The 15,889-nt window shown below is 44.3% G+C and overlaps 1 protein-coding gene across 23 annotated transcripts in view; it reads left to right on the forward strand.

The window, feature by feature from the left end:
• Positions 1 to 15,889, forward strand: part of CACNA1B (calcium voltage-gated channel subunit alpha1 B) — a 260,207-nt gene that overhangs the window by 183,333 nt on the left and 60,985 nt on the right. For 12 of the 23 annotated variants that reach the window (XM_025156019.3, XM_015279276.4, XM_015279270.4 and 9 more), the window contains 3 exons: positions 8,756 to 9,577; positions 10,855 to 11,069; positions 12,363 to 12,483. In XM_025156019.3, the coding sequence (XP_025011787.2) occupies positions 8,756 to 9,577; positions 10,855 to 11,069; positions 12,363 to 12,483 (1,158 nt within the window). Of the gene's footprint in view, positions 1 to 575; positions 639 to 8,755; positions 9,578 to 10,854; positions 11,070 to 12,362; positions 12,484 to 15,889 lie in introns of all 23 variants that reach the window. The other 11 variants (XR_001464423.4, XM_015279262.4, XM_015279261.4 and 8 more) reach the window with 1 other exon arrangement.

The following is a 15,889-nucleotide window of genomic DNA, read 5'->3' on the forward strand; positions in this document are numbered from 1 at the left end:
GCTGCTGCGGCTCAGATGGATTTGGGTTCGGATTTGGGTTCTCCAAGCACAGCCCAGGGTCCTCCCCCTAGCTGGGGCTCCTCTCTGCTCCCAAGCACTTCCTCCTCTTGTGTCGTGGTGCCAGAGTGGGAATGAGCAGCCTTGCACCCTGCCCCCACTTGAACTAATGATTGCAGCACAGCTGTAACAGCAGTCACCACCTGTTTCTACAAAGGCCTCTGCCCCGAGGTCCTAAAGATGACTTCTGCAGAGGACTTTCATTGCGTGAGTATAACATACGGAGGCATAAATTCCTGATATCATTGTGTGTCTTTTGGTTCACCTTTTAATTTTTGTTTCCCTTTTGGTTCCATTTCGGTTGTTTCCTTGTTAACTAGAAGGTGGTGTGTCTCTGGCTTCCACACTTTCTGAAGCTTGCCTGGTCTCCTACCAAGATGCACGCTGCAGTCTGCATTCAATAGGACACAGCCTGTATGAGTCTCTTCCCAATGTCTCTTATAGTTTCTCTTCTCTTCTTTTTTTTTTTTCTTTCTCACTTTTTGTTTTCTTTGTTTGTTTTGTTTTTGCATGTGCAGTTTTGTAAAGCAAACTCGAGGTACTGTATCTCGCAGCTCGTCAGTCTCCAGCGTAAATTCACCGTGAGTTGCTCTCTGTTACGATATTCAGTAAATGGATTTATGATATCTATATTTATAAACCTCCCTCTTCCCCCCCCCCCCCCCCCTCCTCCTGACGCCTTCACTCCCCACCTTTTTTTTTCCAAAAATCATTCCCATCGTTGTGGAAAGCCTCCAGACCAACATATGGTGGAAGGACTGGAAAGTGTGCGACATTGCCATATAATGCTTGTGATTTGATCGTGAGCAACTCTGTAGTGTTTTGTATATTGACTGTGAGTTTTCCTCCTCCCTTCCTTTGTCCTCCCGTCCCCCTAATTATTTCCCTCTGTTGCTTCCTTAATTATCTTCCCTGTTCTCTCCCCTGCCCTCGTTTGATGGTTCATCTTATTCTCACTTGTACATTTGTTCTCTGTTTATTATGTACTGGGCTGATGGCTTTGATGTTCCACCAGTGTTTGCACTTTAGGGTTCAATAGGAGAACAGGTGTCCACCATGAGTGCACTCTTTAAATGAATGAAAGCTGGAGGAGAGCCTGAAAGAAACTTCTGGAATTGGGGCCCAAGTGAGACCAAACTCCTTTGGAAACTCATACAGCTGAGAGCATGGGTTCTACCTGTGCTCTCTGACCTTCCTGAGATATGGCAAAAACGAGGCACTCATTGAGCTCCTATGTATCCGTGTTTGAGCAAACACAGTGGTAGACCTTCCATTCACTCCACGCACTTCCTAACAACCAAATCTTGCTGGCTTTGCTGTGAGTCACGGGTGTGCTTTGACACCAGTGCAGGTTTGTAGAATATACCATCGTTCCCTGCTGACTAATACGACAAAACTTGTCACCAGCTTGTCACCGACCCATCTTAGCGCCTTTGCTTTTAGTTGTACTGTTACCATTTGACGTTATCTTTCTTCTTTAATGCTTTTGGAGAGGCAAGTAAGTGCAATTCACTTGTGGGTTTGTCCTTACGTGCACCATAGCAGGGTTCAGCACGCCTAAGACGCAGTGAAGCAAAGGTTTTCCACCAGCTTCTCAACATCTTATTTGTTCCCAGCCTCCTTGGGCGTTCTGGAGGTCCTTGTCCACTGGTGAATCTCAGGCTCATTTCTTGCAATGCATTGCCTGGCTGCTGGGATTCCAGGCAAGCACAGCGTTATGGGGGAAAGGTCTGCTATCTTTTGGGTCTCTCGCCCTGCCTTGCACTTGGTAGGATGGAAGGGTAGAGGGGGAATGGAGAGCTTGGTTCAAGTGGTGATGCCGGAGAGATCCTCCCCAGTGCTGCCCAATTGTCTTCCCTCCTGGTGCTTGGCTGCACTCCAGCTGAAGTTGCACCAAACCAATCCAAGGCCATGGTTGCAACTTACGAATGAAATCTGAAAGAATGGAGTTTTATTCCTTTTCCAAACTTCCAGAGATGGAGCTGTCACTTAAACTGTTACAACAAACTGCAGGCACTGGAATCCCCTGGGAAGGTGGATCTACCCACATTCAGTGGCCATTGAGATCTGTTGCTGTCTGCCCAGTAGCAACAGAGACTGTGCAAATTAGGAGGAGGCATCCTTTGATCTTGTGACTTGCATCCATTCTATGATATTTGAATTTTTACTGCAAAAATGTGTAGATGGGCCTCTGCTAGGGTGGATTTTCAGTTATGTGTTGCCTAAAGACACTTTCTTTTGCCTGCACTTTTCTGTCTCAGCCAAGCTGGCAAATGACTACAGCTTAAAACCATGTTTCTCTACACGTAAAGCCACTTTACCTCTCTTCAATCACGGGGAGAGGACCTGATTTATAGGCAAATACAATTTGTATTATCTGTAACAATAATATGCGGTGTCTGGGCAGTAATCTGTAATTTCCTATGCAAAATGGGACCATTTTGACAGATTAATTGAATGTGCATTTTTTTGCTCTGTGGGTGTCCCCAGCATTTCCCCTGCATTTTCCCTGCAAAAATTCTTGTTTTGGCTCAATGTGTGGACTCCATAACCACGTGCGATGTGCAGAAGCACCATCCACTATTGAGCATCAGTAGAGCCCCCACGAAGATGAAAGCATCCGAAGGTCTCATACACTCAGTATAAATGTCATTGTTAGAAATGTAATTTTTAAAAAAAATTTAAATATTTTAAAATTTTAATATTTTAAATATGTAAATATTTTGAATAGATAAACTCATCTCAGGCACTAGCACCCCGTGTCCCTGGGTGGAGGTTAGTGTTGGTTCCAGATGCCCTTATGTCAATCTGTACTCTTACTATAACTACACTGATTAGAGAAGTGGTTGAAATTCTGCGCAAGATGAAAGGTGAGCGGTGGTCTCGTCATTTAAAAAAGCTTTTAAAGGGTACAAAAAATCCCAGTTCTGTTTCTCTACGTTGCTAAAGAGGCAGAAACTTCCTTCTGCCTTCAACATCAGTAAGAACCAAGATCTGGAAATCCATTCTTTCAAAAGAACAAAACTTATTCAAAACTCTTTTGAAATACAGGAGGGTATTTTTTTCTATATTCTTTCTTTAACTATTCTTCGAAGGAAAATTCTAAATGGGTAAGAGGTGGAAGACAAGGTACATGAGCTAGTTCCTTAACAAAGAAACACAAAAAACCCACCCCACCAAGAAAACCCAAGGTGATCCACTTTCTGATCCTAATTCCAAGATTTGTTGCTATAACAAGTTCACAATTCGAGCACTGCCAGTGGTATGAAGACCATTTATTACTCACTGAAGAGAATTTTGTACAGACATGCTCTGTTTCTTTAACTAAATCAACACATACATAAAATCCATACTGAAGTTAGCAATTAATTTCTATGTACATAGGCGATAATGCGCAGCTAAGTGAGTGATTATGTTATGCTTTTCCAATTGAATGTATTTAAGAGTTATGGGACAGTGGGTTTTCATATGAATCATCATTATATAACAGTGGGTGATGAAATCCCAAATGGTGCATTTGAGGTTTCCTTTGTATTGCTATTGCTTATTATTTGTTTCTAATAGGATGCAGAGATGTTAGTCATTGCTTGGTCATGAGAAATAGGATGATCTTCAGGCATTTTCTAGAATGCTAAATAGAACGAGCACTGGGGATTTTCTTCTTTCCAGAAGTGCTGAATTCTGCACCTGCCACAGATTTAATTTTTTTTTTTTTTTTGTAAGACCATAATTTGATTTTCTTTGAGTAGCTCTTTACCACACCAACCCTAACAGCTTCCAGCAGGACAGCAGCAGAGAGGCTGATAGCATGAAGAGGGAGATGAAAAAGATTGACTATCTTCTACCAGGATGAATTTGTCACTTGTTGTCCAGGAACCCAAATCATTTTTCATCCATATCAATTGCTTCTGTATATTTAACGTCTGTGTCACCTGCTTTATTTCCATTGTTATTATATAAAGCAGGGTCTGTGACTTCATTCCCTGATGTGTTTTGTCTTGGTTTCTATCAGAAGGCTGGAGCTCACAGTGGGACTTTGGCCGTAACAGTTTGTCTGCCTCTTTACCCAGGTAACAGTGATAGGACAAGAGGCAATGGTCTCAAGGTAGGTTCAGGTTGGATCTTAGGAAAAAATTCTTCTCAGAAAGAGTGGTGATGCGTTGGAACAGACTGCCCAGGGAGGAGGGGAGTCACCATCCCTGGAGGTGCTCAAGAAAGGGGGAGATGCCACACGTGACACAGTCAGAGCAGTCATAGGCATGGGGCGATGGTTGGACTACATGATCTTAGTGATCTTTCCAGCTGTAACGATTCCCTGGTTCTGTGATCATGGTACAACTGTCAGAATCTCCTCTAGAGAAGGAAACGTGCACATGTCAGAGGCCAAGGAGAAATAAAAGTAATAATCATAATTAACAAATAAACAAATGTCCCAAGACTTAATTTTTGGAGAACTTAATGCCTGTCTATAGGTTTAACCTAGGTGTGCTTGTAGTAAAATCACCTCATAGTGGGTTAGCTTGTCATAGAATCAGAGTTTGTAGAAAGCTAAGTCTTATTTTTATACTACTGGAATTATGTGATGTACTTAAATATATATATATAGATTTAAAAACTCTTCCTATTAGAGATATGGGAAGCAGCATGCAGGTGGGTGAGGTCTGGTGGAGTGAAATCATTCTGTTCTCCTTAGTGAACACAGCAAAGTTTCTGCTATGTAAATTCCAGAACACTTTGGCATGGATGGACCTTGCATCCCTGCAGAGCTGTATGAAAACTGGTGATGATGGCAGTCTTTGTATACTGAGCAGCAGCATACAATGGCTTCTGCTTCTCATAGGAGATCATGCCCATGGACACCTCCTGGGAGCAGCAATGAAGCATGAGAGCTTTCCAAACTTCTGCTCAGGCTACATGCAAAATATAGCGTTTCAGGCCAAAGGACATTAGGAGGAAAATTGTGAAAAAAAGTATTTTTCTTCTGAGAAAATGATATATATATATATATATATATATATATATAAATCTAATATATAAAACCGAAATCAAATTCAAGAGTAACGTTGGAAGGGAGTGGGCAGTGTTTCCCATTGCTGTCCTTGATAATGGTGTTTCTATGATGTGCACCATCACACCCACTTGATGAGAGAGCGCAGTGCATCTCCCGGGAGAGCCCAGGCAGGGAATGTGGCTCATAAAGAAGAAAAGGTGCTAAAGCATCCAGGCTCCAGCTCCCGGGTCATGGGCAAAGCACAGTGAAGAGCCAGCAGTGAGCTCATCTGGAAGAAAATTGTTTGATCAAAGCGGAGATAAAGCTTTGTGTGTGCCCACCCTGGGCTGATGTGCTGCCTTTGTATTTTCCAAGTGGAAAATTCAAACACGGAGAATGCTGCTCCAAATGGGTGCTCAGAAAATCAGATTTATTTTTTTGTTGCTGATGTTGAAAGGTTTTTTATATCCCATTCTCTGTTGATAACTCTATTTTAACAAGAAATTCCCTTCCATCTGTAATCAGAACATACTCTTTCGTACCCGCAATTTAATACGCAGGTATTTTTAACATCGAATTATTATGTTTGCAGTCAGATTTCATTCATTATTTACTACAGCACAATGGTGAGGATTGCATTTAGGTGGCTGATTAAACGAGCAGTGCTGGGATGCAAAGTGCCATTAACTACAGCACTGTTTTAAAAGGATACAACAACAAAATCTTTGGTCATTATGGAATGGCTAAGATTAGAAGATGGCTAAAAGTGTGCTTTCCTTCCCTGAGCGGTCTATACAGTGGCTGGCAACATTTTTTACTGGAACCAATATTAGTCAACAGTTCATTGATATCAATTATATTTATTATAGAAAAATGTTATGGTTTTCTTTCTAGCTATAGGATTTGCTTGACTGCTGGCTGCTTAATCCAAGGGATACCAATGGGACTTCTCAGAGAAGCGTGCTAGCAGAAATAATAACCTCACAGTGTTTTGAGCCCGGAGGACTCAAACACTGAGTGTGTTGCTGGTCGCCCATTAAGGAGCACAGCATATTCTGTAGACAGAAAATAAGGATGAGGAGTAGTTGTAGAGAAAGTGCATTAGCATTGACCTCTGTATTGTGTCAGTACATCGGAGGTGATCGATGCAGTCTTCTTTTTGTCCCCGCTTTGTTTTTCCATCTCGTCTGCAGATGTGTGTGCACAGGCAGCTGTAGGGGGACAGCTCTGCTGTAAGGTGACATTCCTGCTGTGCCACAGAAAGTTCAAAAGCTGTCCTTGGAGAGGAAGTGCAGCAGAGCAACAGGAGAGGAGAAGCGATTGCACGTGGCCGTGCTCAGTTGCTGTGGGAACATATAGGAAGCAAAAGCCCGATAAATGGAACTGGACAGGCACGCAGCACGTTCCCTCCCGTTGCTGCTGCTTTCACTCTGAAAAACCCTAAATGCTGTCCCCAGAGGGGCCAACCTTCTCGGTTCCTTCACTCCCATTTCCTGCAGCAGCTTTATGCGTGCTGTCACTTGCTCCAGATGTTCTCGACTGGGTTGAATGCAGTAATGAGCTTGCAGACAGGCTGCGCGCTTTCCTGATTTCTATTTTACTGCACTTCATAAATTTTCTGGTTTTTGTTTTTCTTTTTTTCTGATGAGTTTTCCTGTGGAAAGGAGAAAGGATGCAGCCATTACTTCTGAGCCTCCTGATGTGGGACTTAGCAACCAAAGCCAGCGGGTGGCTGCGTGGTGCTGTCAGTTGGCAATCACTGCCACTATTGGGTCTATGCTAAGGGTGTATCTCACTTCTAGATGCTGTGAAATTTGAGTCTGTCATGCTGGTGTCTCGTGTAAAGAAGAGATTTTAGCAAAATAGACTTAGTTAATACGTGCGTTGCTGGGATTCTTATTGGTTTGTGCACCCAGCTTGCCAAGTGAAGCACAACTGGACCCTTAGTACCACAGAGATAGTTGTGAGGTTGTGTTCTGATCAAATCAGCTCTGATCACAAATCAGTTGCTGATTTGTGTTCTTGGAGTAAGTGAAACAATGGAAAAGCCCCTCCTGAAGCGAGACTCCTTGTCACAGCAACCCATCCCTTCACTGAGAGGTAAATGACCACCCGGCAGCAGGGAAGGGGTCAGAGGAGGATTTCATGTTGCCCACTAATTCCCTCTGAAATCAAATAAATGTGCTGATGGGTGATAGTAGCTGAATCTTTCCTTACTGAACCCCAATGAATTACCAGGTTACTGCCAGCCATCCACCTCATGCACCAGGGAGGCAGCATGGGGTGCTGTGCCCCCTGAGCCCTCTGCATGATACATGGAATTCAAGTGGGATCTGAGCTATGTGCCCTGCATTGACACTTAGAGCCGTGGTTTTTGCCACTCATTCTTCTGCTGTGGTGTCAATGGGGTACTCAGCTGGTGGGAAATTTGCCTGGGATGTGCCCTCTGGGAACAGGGAGGCTTAGATTTGTAGTTTTGGTGATGAGCTGTGCTCACTCTGATTTCTGGATTAAGGTTGCTTCGCATCTTCCTCCGTGCCCTCCTCCCACCTGCAGCGAACATTTAAGTCGTTTTTGGGCCTCTCTAAGCAGAGCCGGGCAGCAGCACCCTCAGTGAAGAACCAAACCCCAAACCCAGCGGAGCATTTGAGATGCAAAGCCATTCTGACAGCTCCCGCTGTGCTCCGTGAGCCCATCTGAAAGCTGCCTCCCTGGGGGCTGAGCGTGGCGACAGATCCTGACACTCTGAATCAGCACAGACACATGCAAAAGCTGCTTTCTGCTATTGTCAGGGGAGCCCGGAGTGTATGTAAGGAAAATGTGTCTGCTGCCCTATTCCTGCAGCCTTGTGGGGTGTGCGTTAAGTGGTGGGGGTTCGTGAGCCCTGTGCGGCCCCTCCGGCCACTGAGCCCAGGCTGATGCGTAGCAAATGGAGACATCAGAGCAGCGTGGTGGAAGGGAAATGGTTTTTCCTCTCTTTGTTAAAAGTTGTTTCATTTAGGAAGAAAAAAGGTGCCAACTTCAAGCTACATCTGGAATTCCTCTATGGAAGCTGGTGGATTTACTTTGATTTTATGGGAAAGCAGAATGTGATTTGCAATGTTTAGGACATACGGCAAACCTTCTCTTCCTGCATTGGCTGAGAATGTGATATTCACATGGGGTGGACAGAAACCAGGTGCTGTGCTGGAAAATCAAAGTAGTAAGGCAATGTCAATGGCAGTATTCTGGTTGTAGCAGAGAACAGGACAGAAAAGACCAAGTGCTCCAGGGAATGAAAGCGTTCTCACCATGTCTGCATCTACGTGTGGCTCTCCCAGTCCCTGGGGTCAGAAAGGTGCAGCGGTTTTGGGAGAAGCCCTGTGGGGTGCTTCACAGCTGCAGTTGTGCTGTACAGTTTTGGTGGGCAGTGATTTATAATCCTTCAGATTATGCCTGAAGCTTTCAAGGGGGATCACCACCTTTTAGAAACCAAGAGAACTCCTCTCCTGTTTCAAAGTGCCTGAAGCGTGTGGGGACAAACTAACACTGATGATCCCGCTGGCTTTCCCTGCTCATGTTCTCTCTCCATTCCTATAATTTCTTTGGCTTAACCGTCTAATCCCCCGTCTCAGCTGAATTTTTTTTTTTTTTTTTTTTGGTGCTTGCTTTGTAGGGAATTAATACAAGGAGCTGAATGCTAACTTCTCTCCTTCCTCCTCTTGTTAGCAAGCAGCAGAACTCCTCCAAATCCAAGTCGGTTTGGGAGCAACGAACCAGCCAGATCCGGATGCACAACTTCCGAGCCAGCTGCGAGGCTCTGTACAATGAACTGGACCCCGAGGAGCGGGTGCGCTACGCCACGACCCTACACATCCGTCCAGACATGAAGACCCACTTGGATCGGCCACTGGTGGTAGAGCCAAGGGGTGAAGGGAGGAACAACATCAGTAAGCTGAGCCCTGTGGATGTGCAGGAGGTGGAGCAGACCAAAGTCAGCTCTACCGACGGAGCAGAAGCTCCGCGGAAGCATCACCGGCATCGGGATAAGGAGAAACTGGGAGAGCAAGAGAAGGGTGATGTGACCAAAGATGAGAATGGGGAATCTGGCATCAACAGTAAGGAGGAGAGGCACAGGCAGCACAGAAGCCGTAGCAAGGAGGTGGAAGGGGGCAGCAAGGAAGGGAAAAGTGACCGCAGCAGGGGCCAGGAAGGAGGGAAGAGGCACCATCGCCGGGGGTCGGTGGAAGAAGGCGTTGAGAAGGAGCACCGGAGGCACCGCACGCACCGGCACTCTGCAGAACGGCAAGGCAAGGAGGGCAATGGGACCATCAACGGGGCCAGGAGTGAGCGGCGGACCCGCCACCGTGGAGGGTCGAGGTCTGGGAACCGGGAAGGAGAGCCTGGGTCCAAGGGCGAGAATGGAGAGGAGCCTCACAGACGGCACCGGTTCAGGAGCAGGGCGCTGTCGACGTACGATTCGGTGGAGAAGGAGAACAGGGAGAAGGAAGGGGAGACTGCTGAGAAGGAGCACCAGAATCATCAGCCCAAGTAAGTGAGCGACTGGATGTGCTCCTGTGCCAGCTCAGGGCCCTGAGACCCCTAAATGCCTTCCACAAATCAGCTTATTTCCCCTCCACATGGCATTCCTGCTGTTCCTCCTGCACTCGCACCAGTTACCACTATAACCTGCAGTTCCATTTTCCTCAAATCAACTATGATCGTAGAATCATTAAGGTTGGAAAAGATCAATAAGATCAAGTCCAACCATCAGTCCATCATAGACAGAGGAGGCTCACAAATATGATTTCCATCTATGCTTGCCCATAGAGTGGTTCAGGTTTCAGGAACGAATTATCTAGGTGTATATACCAACAGATATACCAGGACATGACACAAGGCAGAGAATTTCACAGCCACTGAAGGAAGCTGATGTTTGAGTGACATGCTTTTATGGGACATTCAGTCCAGCTTATAGTCCTCTAGGTTTTCTTTTTCATTGTTGAACCTATGGGCTGCATCACCAGCTGCTACAGCTCTTGGCTACGAGTGAAATGGGTTCTTCCATTAAGGACAATGATGTATCCCATTCTGTTTAATTTTTATGTAAGTCAAGTGAGAAAAATAGTATTGGTGAGGCATTTAGAGTAGTTAATAAAGAAGGATAGATTGCCTTTTCAGCTTTATTAATTTGATGGAAAAGAAATTGCACTGGGATTCCTTAGAATAGAGTTCATGTCACCATGGAGAGCTGTGAGTGGCACTGAGATAATCATTTTCCTGTCTATATTATCTTCCTTTCAGATGGGTTTCAAAACACTTTGCATAGTGTTTCGTTTGATCATGTGCTCACTGAAATATAGTCACTGCTGCAGAGGAAAAGCTGCAGAAGCCATTTATGACAACGTTACAGAGTGGTTTAGGACTGGAAAAGAGAATCACCACATTTAAATAAGGCCTCGGGAGAACATTAAGCAGCAGAATGTCAGACTTGATTCAGAAAGCAGCTGATGCTGGAGAGCTAATGTTACTGCTGCATGCAAGTGCCATGTGTCTTTACTCAGGAAACACAGTTATGAATCTCGTTAATTAGAATAAAGTTGCTTTCAGTGGCATGGTTTCTCTTAACGCTGTATTTGGATGTTGCTTCAGGTCTCAGAGGAAAAGGTCACACCCTGTGCTGCCAGGAAGTTTTCCTGCAGCCTGTGAATTTTCAGCAAAGGATTTCTATGTAGAGAACAGTCTAGGAAAATCTAGCAAGAGCTGCAGCATATGTTCTATGAATCTTTGTCAGAGCGTATTTAATAACATCCGCTCTTCTGCCTTAGGGAGAATCAGTGTGAGATTGAGGCCAGTGGGAGTGTGAGCATCCCGGTGCACACCCTTCCCAGCACCTATCTGCAGAAAGTGCCAGAGCAGCCTGAAGATGCTGACAACCAGAAGAACGTGACACGCATGATTCAGCCGCCTCTCGACAAAACCACCACTGTGAACATCCCCGTCACCATCACCGCCCCGCCAGGAGAAACCACCGTCATACCTAGTGAGTGCTTTTTCCCCCTGCCATTTGTTATTATTGTCCTTTTCCAGAGCCATAGGTCTGCAGGGGCAGGTTTACACTGTTTTGCAGACAGACCCCATATCCAGACACACACTGACTAGGTTGTGGCTCATCCTGAGCCATGTAGGCATGGCATGGAGAAGTCCCAAGAGCTGAGGCTCTACGTGCTTTTCCACTGTCAGCCACACAAGACTGAAACTGTCTTCTTTTTCTTCTTATTTTCTCAACTGGTGATTTTACTCTATTGCAATACTGAGTTCCCGTCAATCAAAGTTTATCAGACTCTCTCCTTCCTGGCCATTTCCTGTGTTCCTAGCTTGAGATACAGTAAGGGATTTATTGAACGTGTCACTCACACACAATGAAATGTCATATTGTTGCAAAATAAAACGTAATTAAAAAAATCCTGCTTCTAAGGCATTGTAAGTGGGTGAGGGTTTTGGATACCAGCTCCTGTGAATTAATAGAGAAGTGAATCTGTCTGTCTGAGAAAAGCAGATGCGGTCTGAAATGTCTTCCAGTTCATATATTGAACGTTATCTCAAGTAAAGAATCTTATAAGCTCACTGCAAGTAAACTTATAATGGAAATTATAGAATGGATTTCCAACCTTTTGGGACTGAGATTCAGAATGATCTTCTAAAACGGGGTCGTGTAAGTTAAAAGCCTGGTGTGAGATGGGATATGACACTTCTGTACATGGGGAGCGATGCCAAAACTGAGGTGCACGATGCAGATGTGGAACCTGGTGGTCCAAGAAGTCCTTTCCAACTCTTAGCCCAAATATTATTAAAGCTTATCAATGAATTTGTTCTTTTACATTCTGCAAAGCCAATCCTGCTACTCATCTGTGGGAAAAGGTTCAGAATCATGAGGGTGGTCAGACTCATTGTCTTTTTATCTTTCCAGTGATCCCTACCCAATCTCTCTATAGTAGTTTATGATATTTGGGATGGGTTCTCCATGCCCGGTTTGGCAGCTCTTCTACAAACAAATGCAAGGTTTCTTTGTCTGCACTGGGCATCTTCATTTCCTGCCCATTTCTCCTATATTGCTCATCAGTACAGTGGTTAAGAAGTATAATTGCAGTACTGTAGTAAATAGCAGTGATAATAATCAAATGATTGTTCATCGCATTTAATCAACATATTCATAGCTGTTTTCTATCCCAGCTGCATTGTTTGCATATCCAGCTGTTGCAGGCAGCCTGCTCTGTGCAGAGGGGAGATGCGTTTTTAACTCTTTGATTTCTGTTTCCTTTAATTCACGTTTCAGTGAACAACGTTGAGTTCGAAAGTAAAACAGAAGAGAAGAAGGACGTTGATGACTTGACGAAAAATGGGCCTAAACCAATCTTGCCTTACAGTTCCATGTTCATCCTAAGTCCTACGAACCCGTAAGTCCTTTGACTCATAAATGGTGCTCGTGGGTTACATGTACTTCAAGCATGGCTATTCAGACAAACATCATTAGCTCAATCTTTATCTCTGCCTATCAAACGCACTGGAAAATCAAATAAAAGCTCATGTAGGCTGCAAACCAGATACTGCTGTTCAGCTCAGCTTTCTTAGGAGAATCAATTGCCAGTAAAGGGAAATGATGATGGCTTAGGCAGACCCCCCCTCCCCTAACTGCTGGTGAGCAGTTATTTTTTCAGCTGTAGATCACTGCAGGAAATGTGCCTGCCAAGGATGAGAGCGATGGGCAGCACTGGGAGAAGACGTTTCCAGGAGGTGCAGGCAGGAGGTGGTTCTGATGGCAGCAAATCCTTGTCTGCTGGAATTTGTATTTTTTCATTCTATTACTCCCGCATCACCAAAAACTTTGAACTGGAAACACAGGAATATTTTTTTTTTTTTTTTTTTCATTTTCTAAGGCTGAGAGTACAGCTTGTGGGATCTGCTGGGATTACAGCATTTCTTCTGCTTCAGGCATCTCTGCCTCATGGGGAACTTTGTACGCAAAGGCTGTAGATAGAGAATGTGTCGCTTGGAAGGGCTGCAGGACTAGACAAGTGCAGCGGGGGTTGTAATAATTGTAGCATAAAGGCCTGTGAGTCACTTAAAGCAGTAACTTAGGGCAACAGAGGGCGTTTGAAACTTCTGCCAACCCAGATATCTGCCAGGAGCAGATGTGACTGTTTTTCTCTGGCCCGGGTAGACGTATTGCATATCTTAGTTGCTGTTGTCTGAGGTTGTCCTCTGCATGCTCAGATTCCAGTAGTAGGTTCAGACCCTTCCTGTGGCAAACTGATTAAAGAGAACAGTGGTTGACTCTCCACTGTCCCAGTGAGACATCCTGGATGCCTATTTAGTCAGTGGAACAAAGAGGGGCTGCTCCATGTGCTCATCTTTGACATCAGAAATGCATCTATGGTAGAAGCTGTGGTCTGGCAGCCTCATGTAGGAGGCAGGCTGAATATCCCCTTTAAATATAAGTACCCACAAAGTAATACAGCCTTATGCCACTGTGCAAAGAGGCTGTGGATGCCCTGTCCCTGGATGCATTCAAGGCCAGGCTGGTGAATGTGGCTCTGGGCAGCCTGGTCTAGTGCTTGGTGACCCTGCATATAGCGGGGGGATCTTTGAGGTTCTTTTCAACCCAGGCCATTCTATGATTCTATGATTCACTGCCTGCTCCAGGGTCATTCATTCTGCCTGTGCAGCTGTATCAGTGGGGAAAACTGGAGACTATCTCTCAATGCCAGGTGTAAGACGGAGAATGACCCAAACTGCTGCTAATCTAATCTCTGAAGGAAATGAACTGAAGACAAGAGCCCCTTTTGTGTGAGATCCGTGAAAGAGACGGTTGTTCTTTTTGGTTTTTTCCAGCCACCTGCCAATGAAACCTCAGAAATCTTCAGGATAACTGAGCTGAAAGTGCAGAAAGCTTTCCCTTATCAGAATGCTGTGATCATGCTGTACTATTTCAAATAATTTCCTTTGAATTTGTCTAAAATGCTGGTAATGGGAGGGAGAGCATTAGCTGGGGTGCACTCATAGTGCAGCAGAAAATTAAGCTGTCTGGGGCAGACTTGAATTATGGAGATTGGACCCTGTCTGGTTGGGTAAGGAAACAGTATTTCCCTGTTGTTTGGGAACCCAAGTCTTTTTATTGTGATGTGACCGCCAAAAATGAATGTTAGCTACAAAAGTGTTGCTAAAGGCGGTGCTGAGAGCAGGAGGTGGGCAGCCCCAGGTCAAGAAGGGTCTGAGCTGAGCAGCAGACCATGCAGACAAAAAAGCAGCAAAACTTTGTCATTTGCTGCATGTGATTGTCTTTTCTCACCTCGTCCTGAGCCTCATGTTCCAGGATTTGGTGGTGGTTGAGTTTTCTTGTTTATATCTCTTGCTCTTCACACCAGAAGTTCTACAAAAAGACCATTACAACAACAACAACGACAACAACAACAACAACAACAACAACAACAACAATAATAATAGCCTGGAAGAGAGGTATTATAACACAGGACCCAAAAGAAACAATAAGGTGAAGTCCCAGCTCTAGGAATGCCAGCAGTTTGTTTCTCTTTTTCTGGGCAAGACGCAAACCCAACTGGATGCCCCTAAATGTGGTGGCTGCTATGGAGAGGTCTCTCTGCTTTCTGGCTTGGGAAGATTTTCACCCCATCTATTTCTAACTAGCTCCCTTCCAAACTACATGGGGGACAGATGACCCAGGTCCTGCCAGAAGGCAAAAGATGTTTGGGGAACATTAATGAGATGTATCACTTTCCAAGTGCCACCCACCCTTTTAAAACACACGTGCATTATGGTGGTTTCTCCAGCACCACTGGCGGCTTACTCATACTTCTGCTTCTCATCACTTGTTATGAATGATGAAGATCTAAAAATAAAGACGTTATTTCTGTGATGAATTGAATTTGATGCGTGAATTACAATTACAGATTTTGGTGAAAATGTTGGTTTTTGTTTGTATGGATTCATAGAGAACATAGATGATAACTCTCTGCTGTCAAGGAGTAGAGTAAGGAGTTCAGGAAACCACAACATTTTCCTTTGTATTGTTTCATGTCAAGTCTGTACCCTTGATATTTGTAATTCCTTTTCATTCTGCATCCATTAGTAATCCATAGAAAAGGAAGGTGTAAGTCAATGTGAAAAGTGAAATCTGACTCTTCAAACATTTGGTTAGAGAAAATGCAATGCAGTAACTGAATTACATTCTCCCATGACAAGGTTGTTGGTTAGTTGTGTGTATAATTTGATTCTTTGGCAGAACTGAGGTCCTGTGTTCAATGGACAAATGCAGAGAACTCTGCATTTGTTGTGAAGTGTTTGTGAACTGGGTTCTAATTAGCTGAAATATGTGAATAGTTTTGCTTTGCTTAGAAAACGAAGCATTTGTTACTTTTCTCGGACACAGTTTATGAACCAGAAGGTTAAACTCATCAAATATATTATGTTAAAGTATTTGTCCAGCTTGTAAGGAATAGCTTAGAAAAACTGCAGGCAGAGGTGCTTGGCAAAAGAGAGCTTACAAGAACTAACAGTCATAGTTACAGTGCCAGATTCATCTAAGGGTCTCAAAGTACCTAAAACATATCAATTTCAAAGGGATTATTTGATATTAGAAGGATTTCAAAACGAGTTTTGAACTCACAGGAGTTCTGTCTGTGAGTTCAAAGTGAATGGGTTTGCGGGGCATTTAATTTGTCTTTCAGGCATTCAGACTTGATTCCATTCTTCTGATAGTGCTCTTGTGATAGATGCACATCACTGCTTTGCAGAAGGAGCAGTACAGAGATGTTAAATGTCTTATCGTAAATCTCACCACAGAAC

Source organism: Gallus gallus, chromosome 17 (genome assembly GCF_016699485.2).
Source record: "Gallus gallus isolate bGalGal1 chromosome 17, bGalGal1.mat.broiler.GRCg7b, whole genome shotgun sequence".
In the NCBI taxonomy this organism is placed as follows: Eukaryota; Metazoa; Chordata; class Aves; order Galliformes; family Phasianidae; genus Gallus; species Gallus gallus.